The sequence below is a fragment of the Sinocyclocheilus rhinocerous genome, unplaced genomic scaffold, assembly GCF_001515625.1.
Source record: "Sinocyclocheilus rhinocerous isolate Xijiao unplaced genomic scaffold, SAMN03320098_v1.1 scaffold914, whole genome shotgun sequence".
Classification (NCBI taxonomy): Eukaryota; Metazoa; Chordata; class Actinopteri; order Cypriniformes; family Cyprinidae; genus Sinocyclocheilus; species Sinocyclocheilus rhinocerous.
The window spans coordinates 233,856-248,895 of NW_015629521.1; the positions used below are offsets into that span (position 1 = coordinate 233,856).

The following is a 15,040-nucleotide window of genomic DNA, read 5'->3' on the forward strand; positions in this document are numbered from 1 at the left end:
TTTTTTTTTCCCTTTATTTTTGGATGACCTATTCCTTTAAATATGGAATACCAAAATAAGTGTCATTCATTTCGTGTGCACAAGCAGCACACTTTTCAAGAAAAACATTTCACAAAATGAATTGTAGTTTCAAATAATAAAGCGGGTGGTTAAATAAATGAATGCAGTGACATTCAAGCATTAGTGGGGCTCAAGTGTGCAAATACTTTTTTGGGTCCACTGTATTTTGTCAGTGCATTTCTCAACACGGTTGCATCGTTACTGATGTTAATTCATGGCTATGGTGAATTATTTGAATAATACTGCAAGGACTGTATGCATGAGAAGTTTAAAATCTTTGTCAATGTTTGCAGGATGTAATTGAGATCGAAAGCTGCCCGGGTTGAATTGCAAAGCACTTTCGATGAATGTGAGGAGTGACAGATTAAGAGCTGAAATAAATCATATTCATAATGTTTATAGCCCTATGACTAATAGCAGGCTGAAATCTAATGAATCATTTACATAGGCAGTTTTTTTTTTTTTTGAAACTGAAAAAAAAAACATCACAATAATCCACAAGCTGCATGTTTGTAATAAATCGATTACTAAGACATATTTTACTTCAAACTCTTGCTTCCAGCTAATATACCTCTATCAATAATATTGCTTTCTCCAGTGAAGCCGTCTCATCTGAATCAGGAGGATGTTTATTAATGGACTGAACTTGTGTGGATTATTGTGATGTTTTTAGCAGCTGTTTGGACTCTCATTCTGACGGCACCCATTCACTGCAGAGGATCCATTGGTGAGCAAGTGATATAATGCTACATTTCTCCAAATCTGTTCTGATGAAGAAACAAACTCCTTTGTATCTTGAATGGCCAGAGAGTAGCATTTTTTTTTTCCCTTTTTTTTTGGGTGACCTATTCCTTTAAATATAGAATACCAAAATAAGTGTCATTCATTTCGTGTGCACAAGCAGCACACTTTTCAAGAAAAACATTTCACAAAACGAATTGTAGTTTCAAATAATAAAGCGGGTGGTTAAATAAATGAATGCAGTGACATTCAAGCATTAGTGGGGCTCAAGTGTGCAAATACTTTTTTGGGTCCACTGTATTTTGTCAGTGCATTTCTCAACACGGTTGCATCGTTACTGATGTTAATTCATGGCTATGGTGAATTATTTGAATAATACTGCAAGGACTGTATGCATGAGAAGTTTAAAATCTTTGTCAATGTTTGCAGGATGTAATTGAGATCGAAAGCTGCCCGGGTTGAATTGCAAAGCACTTTCGATGAATGTGAGGAGTGACAGATTAAGAGCTGAAATAAATCATATTCATAATGTTTATAGCCCTATGACTAATAGCAGGCTGAAATCTAATGAATCATTTACATAGGCAGTTTTTTTTTTTTTTGAAACTGAAAAATGCGAGTGTTTTGTTTCATTGTAGTTTGTGTAAATTAGTCAATAATGTTAATAATTCCTTTAATAATTGTATATTAGATATGTGCAAAAATATATACTTGGAAAAAGTTCTATTTTAATTGTACTATACTGTAATGTAGCATATATTATTCATGTCTGTAATACTACTTGGAATCGTCTGTAGAGCAGGAGGTTCTTGATTTAATGCTTTTGTTCAGACTAAACACACAGTTTTCTATTAACCATTGCAAATTTTGCATAAATTTGCCTTCAGTGCTGATGATCAACGCATGTTTCAGCACTGTCACAATACATGTCATTCAATATGTTAGAATAAAGCATTATTAAAAGCTTTAGAAAATCTGAGTGGTTTATATTCCCATATTGCACCATATTTAATGCTACGATAACACTTACATCATCAAATGTATTATTTTAGCTGTTGTATTTGTAATATAATCAGTACTAGGTAGATTGCTTTCACATTGTAGTCCATTACTGATTACAAATTACATGACAAAAATTGTACAGTAATGTATTGGATAGCTTCTGTATTCTGATTACTTTTGACATGTAAGAAAATATATGCCATTCTTTATCAACATCATGAAGTACATTAAACTCGACATTACACCAAGGTTTCTGTGAATACATAAATGTGTTAAATTATTGAAATATTATGTATGCCTCTTGTATGTATACACAATTCTGTGAGAACTGGGCAACATTGGGGTAATTCCAGAAAGCAGGTTATGTGATATACCAGGGTAGGTTTAAATACATGTGACATGTCTTATTATATAATTAGCATCAAAAAACAATATAATTCTTATTCTCAGTCATTAAAGATAAAAAAAAAAAAAAAAGATTGCACAACACCAACTAGGTGGCGATATGCACCAAGTGTGTACACGCCACTGAAGAAAATAAGAAGAAATAAGTAGTATGGTGCGCTTTTTCTATCAACATCATGAAGTACATTAAACTCGACATTACACCAAGGTTTGTGAATACATAAATGTGTTAAATTATTGAAATATTATGTATGCCTCTTGTATGTATACACAATTCTGTGAGAACTGGGCAACATTGGGGTAATTCCAGAAAGCAGGTTATGTGATATACCAGGGTAGGTTTAAATACATGTGACATGTCTTATTGTATAATTAACATCAAAAAACAATATAATTCTTATTCTCAGTCATTAAAGATAATAAAAAAAATAAAAAAAAGATTGCACAACCACCAACTAGGTGGCGATATGCACCAAGTGTGTACACGCCACTGAAGAAAATAAGAAGAAATAAGTAGTATGGTGCGCTTTTTCTTAACTTTTCCTAACTCGGCGAGTCGTCGCTCTTGTGTGTTAACCGTGAACATACTCCCGAGTTTCCTTAACTTACTCCGGGACGCTTTTTTGGAACCAGTATACCTCAAGTAAGTAATGCATAAAAAGTATGCTTACATTATATTAATACAACAATTGTATTTTATTTTATTTTATTTAAATTGAAACATTTCTAGAATCATCCAAAAAATAGGCAAGTCTTATAAAGCACATTTTTCAAAGTGTTGGATATGTATCAAATGATTATTAAATTGACAAAAAAGTAAATTTTTTTAAGCAGCAACCATGTTCAGAATCATACTTGCTGTAGACTAGTTAAAACATTTAGCATGTTAAAATTACAGTCCGGCAAGCATAGTTTTCAAGAAAACATGAGTAAAAGTAGCAACGTCTTCAATCTAAATCGGTACAAACATTAGTGTTACATAATATATTACTTTTTCCAAACAAACATAACGGAAGATTTTATACAACAAGTCTTGCAGCATGTATGTGCATAAGTGTTCAAATCCCACCTCACTGCATTTCAGGACACTTTCCAACATGACGTCAAAACATGAATGAAGACAGAAGGACAAACAAGAGCACTGTGGGATCTGCATTCCACAACACGGCTGTACCTGAACATACTCCGTCCACTGCGCTACGGTTTGTGTGTGTTACAGACTGAAGCCTGATACAGTGATATGCTGGGCCGTGTTTCTCGCCTCAAAGTACGAGGTGTCAGTCTCATCATCGGGCTGAGGGATGAAGGGCATAGTCTGATGGTGAAGGTTTTCCCAGTCCACACCTTCAAAGAACGGATGATCCTTCAGCTCTACAGAAAGACACAAGAAAACATTAGTGCAGTATTGACGTCAGTAAATGTTAATATTGAGAATTAAGTATTTTGGTCATTAACACTCATTACTTGTTAGTAAGAATGTCTAAAGTGTTAGATGTTAGTGTGGGTGGGTGGGTGTGTATCCACCTTTTAAGTCAGCACGTTTGGTTGTATCCATAGTGAGAAGAATCTCTATGGCATTTCTTGCATTCTGGGTTAACTCCTCGTCTCCATCTGGCCATGGTATATCTGAAAACATCATTCATGAAGCACATGTAGATCAGACACAGTCAACACCACATTCTTCTCATGGTGTAGAGGACAAACAAACCAAAACATCCATTAACATTTTAATTTTAATATTTTTGAGGGGCACAAATGTACACATGGTGGAACCATTCTGAGATAATAATGAGAAAATAATAATAAACAGTTAAAGGGATAGTTCACCCCCCCAAAAAAAATTCTGTCATGAATTATTCACCCTCATGTCGTTCCAAACCCGTAAGAGCTTTCTGACCCTGCATAGACAGCAACGCAACTGAAAAGGACATCGGTGGTTCAACCGTAATTTTACGAAGCTACGAGAATACTTTGTGCACAAAGAAAACAAAAATGACTTTATTCAACAAGAGTGGTACTCTTATGAACAGCGGCAGACGGTGCGCGGGGGAGAAAAATTGTTGAATAAAGTTCTTTTTTGTTTTGTTTTCTTTGCGCACAAAAAGTATTCTCATAGCATCGTAAACTTACGGTTGAACCACCGATGTTACATGGACTATTTTACCGATGTCCTTAGTAGGGTCAGAAAGCTCTCGAATTTGGAAATGGAAATGTGTTCCATTTGAAAGCTTTTTTTAAAGGGGTCATATGACGTTGCTAAAAAGAACATTATTTTGTGTATTATGGGTTAGAATGTGACCACTATTATAAGGCAGTGAAAGCAGCGGTCGTAAGTTGATTTTGAGGGGAAAAGGAAACAGCACAACACAAAACCAGCTTGACTTGAACTCGGGTATCATGATAGAAAATGTCACATTACAAAACTGAACAACAATCAGTCATCAGGTCATGAAATAATGTTCTCAGGAGTCTGAAATGAAGATGTTTAAGTTTCAGACATGTATACCTTTAACTGATCAACTTGAAGTTTGTGTGCCAGTAGTGGCACAAAACAGGCAAAAATAACTATCTTAAGAAAACATAACTACAAAACCCCAATGCTAGGATGTGCTGGGTTGTTGGCAGGGTGTTGCTATGCAGTTGCTAGGGTGTTCTGTTTCACAACGAAACACACAGCGTCTCGACATGGCGGCATCAATACTACAGCGAGAATAAAAGTTATGCTTTCTTTCTTTGCGTGAACATTTGGGCGGAGATATGCAAATCTTCCCACACAGTGACGTAGATATGTGGGGGCGTGTTAGAACGAGCCGTTTTAGGTAGGCATGGTTGACTCTTAACTTTTATAAAGAATATCTCTTTGGATTTGAGACTTTAGTCTTTGCAACTTTACAGATCTTCTTTATGCACCAAGAGCTTGTAACACTCCAAAGAGAAAATGTTAATAATAAATCGCATCATATGACCCCTTTAAGAAATAGTTTAAAAACAAAAAAATTATTCATCACTGGCCCTTTTACCTCGGTTGAGAATGTTCTGGAACACCAGCTGAGGGGTCTCATCATTAAACGGCGGGACTCCTGTGAGGAACTCAAACAGACAGACACCTAACGCCCACCAATCCACCATGAAATCTGTAGGAGAGCAAAAAAAAACATACAATGTATTGTTGGCTATTGCTACAAATATACCCCAGTGACTTAACACTGCTTTTGTGCTCCAGACTCAAGTTTATTAAGAGGACGACTGTTGCATATCTGCACAGGATGAATGTTACATACATACATATATACATATATATATATATATATATATATATATTGAGACTCGGTGTTCTATTTCTACAAACATGAAACTTGCCACAAAATGGGTTAGAATGTGACCACTATTATAAGGCAGTGAAAGCAGCGGTCGTAAGTTGATTTTGAGGGGAAAAGGAAACAGCACAACACAAAACCAGCTTGACTTGAACTCGGGTATCATGATAGAAAATGTCACATTACAAAACTGAACAACAATCAGTCATCAGGTCATGAAATAATGTTCTCAGGAGTCTGAAATGAAGATGTTTAAGTTTCAGACATGTATACCTTTAACTGATCAACTTGAAGTTTGTGTGCCAGTAGTGGCACAAAACAGGCAAAAATAACTATCTTAAGAAAACATAACTACAAAACCCCAATGCTAGGATGTGCTGGGTTGTTGGCAGGGTGTTGCTATGCAGTTGCTAGGGTGTTCTGGGTAGTCAAAAGGACAGAATCAAAAGAGTACACCTCCAAATCTCTAGATTTACCTCAGTCCCTTCTTCGATGCAAGTTGACAGGATTTTTTTCCCACCCGTTTTATTGTGAAAATTGTCTGTTTGCTTAGAAAAGTAATAACACGCCTCTTCTTAAGCTGCACTATTTGAGGTATCTTTTTATGTCCATAGAACAAACGTGAACTTATTTTAAATTGCTAACATGAAAGTATACTTAAGCTTTCACTCAAACACTTAGTGTAATCGTATAGCTGAGCGCACAGCCTTTAAAACATACTACATTTGTCAGTGTATGCAAAACAAAGGCAAAGTTCCATCTTTTCTCCAAATTTGTGCCACAAAGTATACTTAAGCTTTCACTCAAACACTTCGTATATCGTATAGCTGAGCGCACAGCCTTTCAAACATACTACATTTGTCAGTGTATGCAAAACAAAGGCAAAGTTCCATCTTTTCTCCAAATTTGTGCCACACGCACTGTACCCATCCCCTAGCATACATGTAAAACTGAAGTACACTTTGAGCTTACCAAGTATATCTAAATTACACAGTACTTTTGCGCAACAATGCATGTGGCCCAATTTAGTAGGTCCAAAAGGTGGCAACACTGACCATGGCCATTGTTGCTTTTTCAGACACAAGCAATTGACAAGCACTTGTGTGAAGTTTGAAGGAGACATATTATGCCCTTTTTTACAATATGTAATAAAAGTCTCTGGTGTCCCCAGAATGTGTCTGTGAAGTTTCAGCTCAAAATACTCCACAGATAATTTATTATATCATTTTGAAAATGCCTATTTTGAGTGGAAGCAGAAACACGCTGTTTTTTCGGGCCTGTCTCTTTAAATGCAAATGAGCTGCTGCTCCCCGCCCCCTTTTCCAGAATAGAGCTGCGCCATTACAGCTCGGATCTGCTGAAAACATCTGTTTTGGTTCTGATTATCATGTTTATCGCGTTGAAATCATGTTTTAAACCATATGAGTTTAAACTTCTGATATATGGTTTTCTGAGTGCACACATCTGAAGCACATGGACAGAAAGCGGCTGTCACAGCATGTGAGTACTAAACTAAGTTCTCATTCACACACAAGTTTACGTTAAAACACACATGAGTTACAAAAACAGTTGGTTATTTCTGTGAAGGTAAACTGCTGGGAAATAAATCGCTTGTTTATTTTAGATCTGTGTGGCAGCAGCAATATACAGTAAATAAATCAATAAATCCACTGCTCTGTTGTCTCCTCTGAGGCTGGGACTCTAAACAGTGTTCTGTGCTTGTCTGTCCAGCTAAAGGCAGAACAGTTAGCATGTTTTGCTCAAACTTTCGCCATGGCATTACACCGTTGTTGCTTGCGAAATCAAAATGACGGCGCCGTGGGTGGAAACGTACAGATTAAGGGGCCGTAATATTATAATGAGATCCCTTTGCAGCGTCACTAGGGGAGCGAAATCAGACGCGCTCGTTTTCTCAGACGCTTGCAGAAAAAGGCTTACCAAAACAAAGTTACTGGGTTAATCTTTTTCACGTTTCCTTGGTTGGTAGATGCACCGGGGACCTGATTATAGCACTTAAAACCTGGAAAAGTCAGATTTTCATGATATGTCACCTTTAAACGAACCGTACCAGAGTTTGTTTGGAAGCGGACCTAGACCACCTCTTCAGATGGGTCTCGGTACGGTTGTTTGGTCCGCACCCAAGTGCGATTGCTGCATTCACACCTGCCCAAAAGATCCTGGTAGATGCACCGGGGACCTGATTATAGCACTTAAAACCTGAAAAAGTCAGATTTTCATGATATGTCACCTTTAAACAACTATAAAGACTGTAATGCTCAACTTCTACAGAGAAATACCGCCAACACTGACAAAGATGGAACTTTCTAGTGAGAATTTGTCATGCTGCAGAATGGAGTATATTTTGAAAGTGTAACCGTTCGGCTGTGGGTATATGTTAAGTGTTTGTGTCAAAACTGCTGCAAAACTTTCCCCAAATCATCCCACAGTCTTCCAGCCAAACAGGTAGTCCTGTCACCAACAGTTTAGTCAGAAATTGACATGTCGCTTCACTCGAACAAAGAGAGCAATGCTTCAAAAGTACTACAAAGTTAGTGTTCATAAATGACGCATGACAGGCCATAAATGACATTTACTTGACTCTATTAACTAGGATAACACAAAATATTTTTCACTGAACGCCCCAGAATTCCCAAGAACCGTCATAACAGCCCAACAGAGTTCAGACAGCGTTACTGAAGCATTAAGGGTGATGAATCAGGAGCTGCCAATCACAAAAGCTGCAGCCCATAATGGAATTAGTCAGCCACGTCCTTAACTCAAGGCCCCGATATACGAAAACTTAAGAATAAACTAGCGTGTTTTTGAAAATTATAAGTTCAAAAAAGTTCAAAGCATCTTGCCAAAATTAACTTTCTTGAAAATGTTGCTTCTATTTCTAAACAAACTACCATTTGGTCCATGGCCATTACGTAATAGGTAGGTGTGATCTGTGGTTTTACTTTCTTTGATGTGCAATTCAAATTGAAAGCAAGACTAACATATTTTATGCTTAATAGTGTACATTTGTTGTATAAAGTGCTATATAAATAAACATTACATGACTTAACTGGAGTGCTGAATTGCAGAGCTGGAGGAAACATCTCCACATCACTATTATCAGATGCTTTTCTAACTGCTGTGTGTTTATTTTGTTACTGAGAGGAAAGCACACAGCAAATAGTTACACATTCATCGAATTGCAGAGGGTGGCGTCAGGAAGTTTGCTACCAGTATACCACTTGTATGGCATTTCAAAATTATTTTTGCCCCTAAGCGAAAAAATACTTTGCTGTGAGTATATTGAGGCCTTAATGCGGTAAAGCTGCCCACACATGCACCAACATCTCCATTGGTTGGAATCTACCTGAATACTTTTTAGCATACTTACCACAACTTACAGACCCTGAAACTAAAACATAATATCTGTTAATGAAGGCAAAGTACAAAATGCAGTCCCATTTTATATTAGGTGTCTTTAAACACTATATACTTATGATAATGGTTGACCATTATCATTACCTAATATTTGAGGCACATATGTGACCCTGGAGCACAAAACCAGTCTTAAGTCACTTGGGTATATTTTTAGCAATAGCCAAAAAATACATTGTATGGGTCAAAATTATAGATTTTTCTTTTATGCCAAAAATCATTAGGATATTAAGTAAAGATCATGTTACATGAAGATATTTTGTAAATTTCCTACCGTAAATATATCAAAACTTAATTTTAAATTAGTAATATGCATTGCTAAGAGCTTCATTCGGACAACTTTAAAGGCGATTTTCTCAGTATTTAGATTTTTTTTGCACCCTCAGATTCCAGATATTCAAATAGTTGTATCTCAGCCAAATATTGTCCTATCACCATACATCAATGGAAAGCTTATTTATTCAGCTTTCAGAAGGTGTATAAATCTCAAATTCGAGAAATTTACCCTTATGACTGGTTTTGTGGTCCAGGGTCACATATTTCTATAACTTAACCACTTAAACTCTTACCATGAGCTTTGCCTAGTAAAAGTTCCGGTGCCAAGTAATCAGGAGTTCCCAGGATAGGAGCCCCTTCCACACGTTCTGGACCTCTACGAACACTTTTTGGTGTCCTATAGGGAGTGTGAGACAGAACCATCTGCTGTGGAGTCTAGGAAAGAAAAAGCAAACATTCTCTTATTTCCAATTCCAATTTAAACCCGTTTTCTCCAGTTTAATTTGAGTTCCAAAAGATTCTCACCTGGTAAAGTGAGCTGCTCAGACTGGGCCTTTTCTTCTGAACTGGAGTCACTGCAGACGGGGCATTGTGGAAGGAGGCTGACGCAGACAACTCCATGGCATCCAAAGAGGCCAGGCTGAGATGTGAAGTACAAGAGCGGTTTATGGAGCTGCAGTAGCTCCTAAATGCAACCACGTTCCTGGGTTTGAGGAAGCCAGGTGATTTGACCATACTGTCAGACAACCCACGAGGATGGCCAAGAAGAGAACGCTCAGATCTACCCCTATGCTGCTTTGCACTGCTGTGCTTTGGTGTAGCCAAGGTGGGCCGGGCCACCGGTGTGACTACAGAAATCTCATTTTCATCCAGCTCCTCAAAAGAGGACGACAAGGCCTCTTGTTTAACCACTGACATCTCATGGGCTGAGCCATCCGAATCTAAACTAAGGCTTCTTCTGATATTTCGGTCATCACCGGGTGAGGTCGGGGAGCTCGAGTTGGCCTCTGTTTTAGGCAAAGCCAGCTCCTCACCTTGATCTTCGAGATCACAAAAGAGATTTTTGGCCACGACTATGGGACTAGATTGCTTTGGGCCCATTCTCTCACTCATCTCTTGACATATCGGTGCACTTTTAACATCATCAAGCCCCACAGTGGAGAAAATTCCTGTCAAGCCTGTGTGGGCCCTTGAGTTGTCCTCAGGAATGTGGAAAGACCTCTTGTAAACAGTGTTGTTTTTCTTGCAATGGATCTCAGCCTGCTCTGGGCTTTTCTCTACTTCGTCAAAAGCTCTCTTTACTGAGGATTTGGGCTCTGTTGGCGGCTCCGGTTTCAGAAGACTTGATTGATGGGGACCAGCCTTACCCAGTGGAGTAGCACAGTGGTCGGATGCACTGAATTGGAGTCTCTTTGCAGAAATATCTGGTTTAATAATTCTGCTATTGTCCACTTGGTTATTGAGTGGAGTCAAAACAGTGCTGTGATCTTGAACTCGTGCTGGAAACATCTTCCTTCTTTCCACAGGTGTCAAGGGAATGTTTCTTGACATTCTATTGCCCACTTCTCTTCCGTTTAACTGTGGAAGCTTCTCACCATCTTGTAAATTCTAGAAATGCGAGATTACATGATTTACTGATTGCATGATTTTTCTTTTTTTATAAACACTAAAATGTAAGTTTTTTTTTTTTAAGGAAATAAACACTTTTATTCAGCAAGAATTCATTAAATTGACCAAGATGGACACTAAAGATATTTATATTATAAAAGATCTCCATCTCAAGTGCATGCTGTTTTCTATTCATCAAATAATTATGAAAAATGTAGCACCAAATCAGCATATTAGAATGATTTCTGGAGGATCATGTGACACTGAAGACTGGAGAAATGGCTGCTGAAAGATTTAGCTTTGCCATTACAAAGAGTAAACTGTAAATTACATTCTACATTTTATATAAAAGCCAAATTAATTGATTATAATATAATTTATTTTTTTGTAACATTTTTTTCTAATCTCTCATCATAATTAGCATCATCAATTATCATCAATAATCATCAATTAGCAAAACTACTAAAAATGTGTAGTATTGTATTGTATTATTACTAGTGCTGTCAAACGATTAATCGCGATTAATCACATCCAAAATAAAAGTTTTTATTTACATAATATATCTGTGTGTACTGTGTATATTTATTATGTATATATAAATACACACACATACAGTATATATTTTGAAAATATTTACATGTATATTTATATATACATAATAAATATACACAGCACACATACATATACTATGTGAACAAAAACTTTTGTTTTGGATGCGATTAATCGGGATTAATTGTTTGACAGCACTAATTATTACACAATATATTGATATCGATAATTACAGTGTTTTTTTCCCCTCCAAATTCATCATGATCTGTATTGGTCATTTTGAATTGTGCTACTCACTTCCCCTACTTTTACTTTGATTACCTTTTCCATCAGCTCAAAAATCTATTTTTCATTCTGTACGTTAAAATTCAGCTGTAGCATTTTAAAAACAGTAATGCTGGTACAAAACCTGCTCATCTTCCCACATGGGACTGACACAGTCTTCAGAGTCAGTAGTGGATGGTAACAGGCATGAGTGGGCACTCCCAACACTCAGAGTCTCAAATCTCTTCCTGGATTTCATCAGCCTTGGTGTCAAACTCTTAGCCAGCAGGCCAGGACTAAACACACTGTTGGATCCTAGAGAATATCACATGTTAGGCCTTACAATGTTCCACTAGAGCAAAAACAACAATAGACTTTCAAAGCACATTATTCTGAAGCATACCTAGAGCTCGAGTTGTGCATACTGGTGAATTCAGATGATAAGCCCGTCTCTTCAGCAGAGGTGAACACAGAGAACTATTCCTCTGCTTGACTTTGCCGCAGGACATGGGGCTGCCCAACAATGTGCTGCTGTGACGCTTGCCTTCTGTCACCGGGGTATTCTGCCAATTCAAGTCAAAATATGACATATTGTACAAACTGTTTCAAACATGTTGTAGGTGTTAAGTTGATTTAATCCAACTTAAAGAAGTTAAATAAAAAGCGCCCATCCATTAAAAAAAAAAAAAATTCTCAGACGGCTCCGGGGGGTGAACAAAGGCCTTCTGTAGCGAATCGATGTGTTTTTGTAAGAAAAATATCCATATTCAAAACGTAATAATCACTTCAATGTAGCGCACATCACTACGTCTTACATGTGTTGATCAAGTTTGTGCATTTTTATATCTTGGAAAATTAAATTACATTTTGCTGTTGTTGTTGTTGTGATATACTGATAATTTTTGTAATGTGATATTATGATAGTGATGTCAGTGTCACTTCGGAAATCAATGTCAATTCGGTACTCAAGAAACATTTAAATTCTGCTTTTTTTGTTGAAACCAAGATAACTTTTTTCAAAATGCTTTGATGAATAGAAAGTTCAAAAGAGCAGCATTTATTTGAAATAGAAACCTTCTGTATCATTGTAAATGTCTCTACTGTCACTTTTGATCAATTTAATGGACTAACCCTAAACTTTTGAAGGATACTGATAGTGATTTAGTATTTTGTAGATAATAAATTTAAATGTCACAAAAGTAACGTTAGCTAGCGGACATGACGTTTTTGTCCAAACTGCATAAATGAATTGAAAGAACAGTCTGGAAAGCTTCAGCTAGAATAAGTTAAAATTATATACAAATCCTTAATGTATCACGCTGTATGCCACAGTTTATCCAAATATGTGTTGTTAATTTATTTATTTATTTTTAATATAGCTAAGAGTTACATTATAGCCCTTTTATTTACATTTTTCGAAGATGAAAATTTGCTACTAAAATAGATATTTGATAAATTAGCAATATTAATTAATCAAATCAAAGCTAATAAAATAACAACTGAATCATCAGGGACAGCAGAAAAAAATATATTATTGTTGAGCCATGTAATATACAAATGAAACGATTGTGCAAATCTACTCACGAGGCCAAGAGAGCTTATCAGTGACAGAACTTGACCAGGTGTTCTGAAATAATCTTTATTAGGTTTCACCAAAGAAGGTGTGGTTAAAATGTCCATCAGGTTTAGTTCTGGAGGATGGGGAAGGAAAGGTTTGTTAATATCACAAAGACAAAATATTTTAGCATTTCTTGTTGTTAACAACAATATTAATAAAAAATATATATTTATTTAAAAAAAACATACCCCTGTCAAGTTTAACCTTGGAGAGCCCAAAGTCAGTGAGTTTAATGTGACCCTCATTTGAGATGAGCATGTTGTCTGGTTTTAAGTCCCTGAGTCAAATGACAAAAAGGATGTCAGTTTAATAAACAAAAGAATAAAAATTACTCATAATTCTCCTGTGAATATACCTGTGAATAATGCTGTGTCTGTGAAGGTAATCCAGAGCGAGTACGACCTCTGAGATGTATTTCAGAGACATGTCCTCATCAAAGTATCCATAAATATGAAGAAGTGATTTTACATCTCCACCAATCAGATACTCCATCACCTAGAAAAAAAAGCATGCATGCACCTTTTAAAGTTTCACATTTAACAAGTAGTTCACCCAAAAATGTAAATTTGCTGAAAATGTACTCACCCTCAGGCCATCCCAAGATGTAGATGAGGTTGTTTAGTCATCAGAACAGTTCTGGAGAAATCTAGCATTACATCACTTGCTCACCAATGGATCCTCTGCAGTGAATGGGTGCCGTCAGAACAACTGATACAAACATCACAGTAATCCACATGACTCCAGTCCATTAATTAACATCTTGTGAAGTGAAAAACTGCATGTTTGTAATGAACAAATCCATCATTAAGATGATTCCAACTTTATAATATCACTTTCTCTAGTGAAAAAGTCATCACATCTGAATCAGGAGAGAAATATGCAAACATTTTGCACCATTTATAAGCGGAAACGGTTCAGAACAGTTCTAAACTCAAATGTGATTGGATTTTGATGTGATAGGACAACAGGGGATGGACTTTTTTTATTGAAGGAAGCATTGTTTCGAATTACAATATTTTAGACAAAGAGACTAGATTTAAAAGAGAAGTTAAATTGCCTTTATGGGTTTGTTTCTAACAAACTGGGGTTTTTTTTCACTTCACAAGACGTTAACTGATGGACTGGAGTCATGTGGATTACTTGTGGATTATTGGGATGTTTTTATCAGCTGTTGGACTCTCATTCTGACGGCACCCATTCACTGCAGAGGATCCATTGGTGAGCAAGTGATATAATGCTACATTTCTCCAAATCTGTTCCGATGAACTCATCCACATCTACATGGCCTGAGGGTAATTAGCCTACATTTTTTTGCCAAATTTTCATTTTTGGGTGAATGATTCCTTTAAATATTTTCCACCTGAGGTCTTTTTGAAATGTGACCTGCACCTGTTTTAATGAGATTCATCCTTGTACGTACCAGATAGACTTTAGTTGCAGTTTGTAAAGAGTAAAACAGGTGCACAATAAAAGGACTTTTACTGAGAGCCAGAGCATCTCTCTCAGCTCTCATCTGATCAGTCATGTTCTTATCCACCATGTCTGCTTTCTTCACCACCTGACAAAAAAATAAATAATTGTTTATCAACGCTAACAATTTAAAAATGGTTAAACAGATCTGAACGACATGACAAACAGTAACTATAATAAACAAAAATTAGTAAATTTTAGTAAATAGTACATTGGCAAATTTAGGATACATATTTTAATTATACTTATTTTAAATACTATGTCGTGTGTTATATGAGACAGTTACTAGTTTGATGTT

General features: G+C 36.5%; 1 protein-coding gene across 1 annotated transcript in view; it reads right to left on the reverse strand.

The window, feature by feature from the left end:
* Positions 1 to 2,978: 2,978 nt before the first annotated feature.
* The window catches only part of mastl (microtubule associated serine/threonine kinase-like), a 15,608-nt gene continuing 3,546 nt past the window's right edge, over positions 2,979 to 15,040 (reverse strand). Inside the window, exons 2-12 of the mRNA XM_016551127.1 lie at positions 14,693 to 14,830; positions 13,628 to 13,767; positions 13,461 to 13,549; positions 13,239 to 13,345; positions 12,058 to 12,217; positions 11,800 to 11,969; positions 9,759 to 10,841; positions 9,527 to 9,668; positions 5,229 to 5,342; positions 3,733 to 3,834; positions 2,979 to 3,579 (exon numbers count right to left, since the gene is read on the reverse strand). Of these exons, the coding sequence (XP_016406613.1) occupies positions 3,422 to 3,579; positions 3,733 to 3,834; positions 5,229 to 5,342; positions 9,527 to 9,668; positions 9,759 to 10,841; positions 11,800 to 11,969; positions 12,058 to 12,217; positions 13,239 to 13,345; positions 13,461 to 13,549; positions 13,628 to 13,767; positions 14,693 to 14,830 (2,403 nt within the window). The 3' untranslated portion in view covers positions 2,979 to 3,421. The remainder of the gene's footprint in view (positions 3,580 to 3,732; positions 3,835 to 5,228; positions 5,343 to 9,526; positions 9,669 to 9,758; positions 10,842 to 11,799; positions 11,970 to 12,057; positions 12,218 to 13,238; positions 13,346 to 13,460; positions 13,550 to 13,627; positions 13,768 to 14,692; positions 14,831 to 15,040) is intronic.